Source organism: Henckelia pumila, chromosome 1, assembly GCF_033568475.1.
Source record: "Henckelia pumila isolate YLH828 chromosome 1, ASM3356847v2, whole genome shotgun sequence".
NCBI classification, from domain to species: domain Eukaryota; kingdom Viridiplantae; phylum Streptophyta; class Magnoliopsida; order Lamiales; family Gesneriaceae; genus Henckelia; species Henckelia pumila.
The window spans coordinates 168,914,059-168,920,577 of record NC_133120.1 but is presented as its reverse complement, the minus strand read 5'-3'; the positions used below and the strand labels follow the sequence as shown (position 1 = coordinate 168,920,577).

General features: G+C 29.3%; 1 protein-coding gene across 1 annotated transcript; it reads left to right on the top strand.

The window, feature by feature from the left end:
- The first annotated feature begins 5,370 nt into the window (after window positions 1-5,370).
- Window positions 5,371-5,847, top strand: LOC140874433 (uncharacterized). Its single transcript, XM_073277722.1, has one exon. It carries the CDS (start codon window positions 5,371-5,373, stop codon window positions 5,845-5,847), a length of 477 nt encoding a protein of 158 aa, XP_073133823.1.
- The last annotated feature ends 672 nt before the right edge of the window (window positions 5,848-6,519 follow it).

Below are 6,519 nucleotides of genomic sequence, written 5' to 3'. Positions count from 1 at the left end.
AGTAAATCTTTAGGCCTAGTATCATTTGGACTACTAACTTTTTTACACACGCTATTCCTACATGAAAATTAAGAAAATAGACCAGGTGGCAACGAATATGTAGCGGAGGAATTAATTTAGGCTCAGTTTGGTTTGGAAGATAGGATAAATAATATATAAATAAGTAATGTAATGTAATAAAAAATAAATAAAAAATGATAGTGAATGTAGTAATTGATTTGATTGATAGATTATAGTTTATTTGATTTGATGAGTTGAATTTTATATAAAAATACAAAATTACCATTTTATCTTTTTAATAATAAATAAAATATGAATAATATTATTTATAAAGGGGTAATATAGTAATTTAAAGTCGATGATTTGATTGATATAAGATAAATAATTAATGATTTGATTGATGTAAAATAAATAATTAATAAAAGGATAAATAATATGGCGAGAAGAACGTAGGATTAGATAAGATAAACTATACATTGATTAATAATAATCCAACCAAACGAAGCCTTAGAGAATTAACCTTTATTTGATTGATCGATATTAATTGGTATGCAATAATTATCTTTATTTAGTATAGTAATTGAAACGTGACGTTAAGTATATTGTACGGTTAAAAATATTTGGTTTGTTATGTAAACGTGACGTTAAGTATACTGTAAGGTTAAAAATATTTGGTTGATTATGTTGTTATCAATTATAAATTTTGGTAAAACGACAAACATTCGTTTTTATAATTAATCATTTGATATACGATCATGCCAATTTTCAAACATTAATATCCTATTGTTAGGAATATATCTTTGCACGACATTCCCAGTTATCATAACGAACCCAAAAATAATTTTGGGTTTTCGTCCACTGAGTTATCCTATTTTGATTGCGAGAACGATTTGACGTGGAAAAGCTTTCATGGTTCTCAAGAACTCGGTTAAAGAAAACGACTTTAATTTATTTAGATAAAAATATATAAAATTAACCCTTAGCTTGTCGGCTCATTGAATAAAACAAGGTTTTAGAATGGGAGGGGGACTAAATATTTTGCCAAATAGGCATGAAAAGTCTCCCTTTTCTTCTATCTAAATCAAATAAATTGGCTTGTAATCGTCATCCATTACATGACAGTTACTAAATTAATCGCGTTATAATCAATTATTGGGGTTTTAAGAAACGGCCCCAGATTCCACACAACTACTATTTATTCCAATCCACTGAATATTTAAGCTTTTAAATGATGCCAAACAAGATTTTGTGCTTCAGCTGCTTCATATTACATAGTTTATTAACATTTTGAATATCTAACAACTTTCGGTTATCAAGAAGGAATTGTGCAAGGATTTGTTATATTATCTATTTGACAAAAATATTGTTTGCAGTCAACCATACATGAACCTAAATTAAATATAAGGATAAGTTACATTTTTGGTCCTGAAACTTATACGTTTTTTTTTCTTTCACATTATGTCAAACGAACCGCTAACATGCAACTTTTTCTTAAATTTAGTCACCACGTCAGTATTTTCTGGTAATCACAAATCATTATTTTCAAGAGTTACATAAGCACTTCAATAAAAAAAGAAAACTAAAATTGAAAATATGCAAATTAATGGAGTAAGACCGTAAATTAACTGAGGGCATCCGCATTTGTGGATGTCGTTAATCCACCTTCCACATCTTCAAAAACCGTGGAATCCACATGCCACATATTAATTATATTAAAATTTTCAATTATTAACACACACTCACATTCATTTAATTTCAACACTCATTATTAATGGGTCTCACCGTCTACTTATTCTTTCAAAAAATGAGAAATAATGTGTTAATTGGAATGAATTCCGTGGTGACATGTCAATTAATCCGGTAACTCATATTGGTACATTAATTGGTATTAATAACATCAAATAATCTACCAATGTAGATGCTCTGACAACATGGTAAAAAAATAAAAATCATGCAAGATATAGGACCAAAAACACAATTTTACCATATATATGTATGTCTATAATCCCCTTCCTTAATTGAGGGAAAAGTACACTTTTGATCCTCTAATTTGTACATTTTCCATTTTTGGTCCTGTTAAAAGTAAATTTACAATTTTAGTCCTGTAACTTGCATTATTTTTTCATTTTTGGTCCTATTAACATTGAATTCGCATTTTTAGTCCTGTAACTTTCATGTAATTTCCATTTTAAGTCTTTTTAACACCGAATTTACAATTTTAGTCCTGTAACTTGCATTTTTTTCATTTTTAGTCCAGTTTACATATAATTTTCATTTTTTTATCTTGTAACTTCCATATATTTTTATTTTTAGTTATATTATCGATGAATTTATATTTTTAATTCAATAAATTTTATTTTTTTTATATTTTTATTCATAATATATTATGATTTACATATTTTAAAACTTTTAAAATTTAAATGAATCAAAAGAAATTGAACTAAAAATTATTCGAAAATTTTTTACACTAAATATCATCTTATAAAATACAAAATATAAATAAAAATATTAATTTAATACGACACTTAATTTTTTGTTAACACTTAATTTTTATTTTTAGTCATATTAAAGGCGAATTTTTATTTTTATACCATGTAATTTGTAATTTTTTTTATTTTTTTTATATTTCTACCAAAAATTGTTTGTGACAAGCATAGATTACGTGAGTACTTAAGCTTTGGTTAAAACAAAAAAGACCATAAATCCAAATTCAAGAAACAAAATGCAAAACGAAAAACGAATTTTGGTCGGATATAAAATTTAAATTAAAAAAATTCGATTTCATATTATATATCAAAACTAAACCCAAAAAAACATGATTCACATTATATTAATATGTTTATTTATATTATGTATTTTATAAGACGATATTTATTGTAAAATTGTTTTAAATAATTTTAGTTGAATTTTTGTTATTTAATTCATTTAAATTTTAAAAGCCTTAAAATATGTAAACCATAATATATTATAAATAAAAATATAAAAAAGTATGAAATTTATGGAATTAAAAATATAAATTCATCGATAATATGACTAAGAAAAAATATATATAAGTTACAAAACAAAAAAGTGAAAATTCAATGCAAAAATGACTAAAAATGAGAAAAAATGCAAGTTACAGGACTAAAATTGTAAATTCAATGTTAATAGGACTTAAAGTAAAAAATTAATGAAAGTTACAGGACTGAAAATGCGAATTAATGTTAATAGGACCAAAAATGAAAAAATAATGCAACTTACAGGACTAAAATTACAAAATTATTTTTAACAGGACAAAAAATGAAAAACATGCAAATTATAGGACCAAAATTGTAATTGTCCCCTTAATTGAAAATGCGTAAAGATCTCCCGTATCATCATCGCAAGGGCACATTCATAGGCATTATATAATATATACCTAGAAATATTTGTTTTTCTAATATATCTCTTACTTTAATATGATAATTAACGCATTATTTACAAGATGTGATTTTCTTTTTATTTTTTTATGACGTGGGAACCCGCAGCTGCTACCTTTCGGTGCTCACTGGATAAACCCCCGAACTAACGCAACAACCTGCATGCAAACTACGCTAGCCAGGTAAACCACACTAGGCAAGCCCTGTGTAACTGTATAGTCCAAGAATGTGTTGGTAGAAAAAATTGAACTCCTGACCTCTGGTCGAAAGTTCACATACTCCACCAACTTGGACACCCCCTTGGGAAATAAGATGTGATTTTCTTGAAACTAGAAGTACATGATAAAAAGGATTAAGCCAAGAGCATTAAATTTTTTTTAAAAAAATTTCGATGAGTTAAAAATTATTGCAGAAAAAATAGTTTTTTGGTTCAAAAACTTGTTTATTTTGCGTATTGATCTGCTAAGTTTTTGATTGGTACATTAGTTTTTATTTATTTTTATTATTTTAATTAATCCAACAACTAAAGTGGCAAGAAAATTTTGATGTGGCACTGTAAAACATTGCTCACATAACATTGAAAAAATGTTGACATGAGATCAAAAATTACCGACTCTTCAAATGTCATGCCATAATTAGACCAAAATAGCCTAAAATTATGCATTAGTGTGCCAAAACTATATTTTAAAAATTTAATGGACCAAAACTCAAAATTGAACAAATTAATTAACCAAAGATAATTTTATCTATTGTTGCGCATAGAAAGTGATCAGTACATGAAATTTAATTAAATTTGTTTCAATTGAGAGCAATGAAATTGAAAGAAATATTTATTCCTTAAATCTTTTCTAATTTAAAAAGATTAAATATGATCTTTTGCCTTTCTTTGGCCACAAATTTTAAATCGTTTATTTTCTTAGCTATTTAGATTTGAGATTTTATTAACCTTATTATAATATTAATTATCTAATCTCTAATGATTTTATTCCTTATCTTTGTAGATTTGAGTTGATAAAAAAGGAACAAGATTTAGACTCCTACGTCTACAATGAAATATGTACAAGGAAGGACTCTTTGGCCTATATATTGAAGAAGACATGCACAAAGAGAAGTGAAGAGACGACCGTGAGAGTATTTGTGAAAGCCTACGTACGTACGTATTGCGAGAAAGCTGAAGATTTTTTTTGAAGCTTATTTTGGTCGTGATCACTTGTTTCCTTGAAGAATTAAAGAACACTTGAAGTTCAAAGATCGAAGAGTGTTGGTTTCATCGAGTTTTTGACATCAAGAATTTTCTCCTTGCTCTACTTTATTTATTCTATTTCATAGAATTTTAGGAGTTGTTTTTTATGGTTTATTTTCTCACATGTTTTGAGAAAATTGCTTTTTATAATTATCACTAGTTTTAGGGTTTGTAAAACTCTTTGATCATTTTCTAGTGAAAGTTTTGCCCTGAGGTGCTGCAAGAGTATTTTATACTCTTGCTTAATTATTTTTGAGCCTATTTAATTGGTTGCTAGTTTATTTATTTACGTTTTTAAAATTTTTTGCTGCATGTTATTGAAGGTGTTGTCAACACCCTGTGACAACACCTAAATCTATTTATGTGCAATCACACTTATTCTTTACAAGTGGCATCAGAGTCATTTTATTGATATACTAAGAACCAATCCTGGTTCATTATTCATTTTCAGGGAATAATATGGACTCAACTACGACTCCAAATTAGTTTGTGAAGCCTCCGGTTCTAGATGGCACAAATTATGCTTTGTGGAAGACAAGGATGCGCTACACTATCAAAGCAATGGATGTTCATGATTGGCAGAGTATTCTGATTGGTCGAACTCCTCCAAAAGTACTAGATCAAGAAGGTGAATAAATTATCAAGCCAGAAGCCGACTGGACCACCGAAGAAGCACTAGGCTCGAGTTATAATGCTAAAGCAATCAATGCAATTTTCTCAACCGTGGAAATGAGGATGTTTGGACTCATAGCTGACTGTACCATTTCCAAGAATGCATGGGATACTCTTCAAGAACACTGTGAAGGAACTGGAAGTTTGAGAAGAACTAGACTGAGATTTTTAAACACTAAATTTGAGAATCTCAAGATGGATGAGAATGAGACTATTGCTGATTATGACAAGAGACTTAGGGAGATATCTACAAAGGCTTTTGCTCTTGGAGGACCTATTGCTAATGAAAATATGGTGAACAAAGTTCTTCGGTCTTTGCCAAAGAGATTCAATGGGAAGATTTGGGCACTTGAGGAAGTGAAAGACACCTCAAAGATGAAATTGACAGAACTTATCAGTATCCTTCAAGTGTTTGAGATGAACTTTACAGCACAAGAGAAGGATAAAGTGAAATCAATAGCTCTTCAAGCTTCAAAGCCTTCATACGAGGAGTATGTTCAATTCCACCAAGAAATTCATCAGTCTGATTTATAGGATGATTCGATCTCACTCATAACAAAGAAATTCAATGATTATCTAAAGAAGATGAAAGAGACCAGAAAGACGGACCAAAAACTCAAGGCTCCAATGTTTCCTAACAATCCTTTGAGAATTACAGGGCCAGAACAGCCACCAAAGAAGTTTCCAGACCCTCAGAAGCCTCGAATTATACTAGAAGGAAAGAAAAAAAATACTCTTCGGAAAGGAATGAACACATCCTTGAGTGATGAAGAGTCTGAAAAAGATGAAGAAAAAGATGATGAAGAAAGCCACACTGCCCTATCTGCTCTACTGGAAAACAAAAAGAAGTTTCAAGTCAATCCTTTAGGTGTTGCCGCACCTGGCCGCAACACCTTCCAAAGGTCAATTTGTTTAAATTTTTTCACTATTGATAATGAGTATAATATTGATGCAGGTGATAAGACAATGTGTATGGAAGAAGCTCGGATGATGTTTGAAGAGCTACATGCAGATTGGATTGAAAGGAATAAAACAAATGCCATTATTTCAAGAGAAAATACTGATTTGAAGGCTGATGTATCAAGGCTTGAAGTTATGCTGAGTAAGAAGGACATGGAATTAAGTTAGGTAAAGGAAGAACTCATAAAGGCTAAAGCTACACTGGCCAAGTTCAACTCAAGAACAACTAAACTTGATTCTTTGCTC

Bases quoted from the DNA above. Each gene is read 5' to 3' on its own strand.
- LOC140874433 (XM_073277722.1), top strand. From the start codon at position 5,371: ATGAGGATGTTTGGACTCATAGCTGACTGTACCATTTCCAAGAATGCA.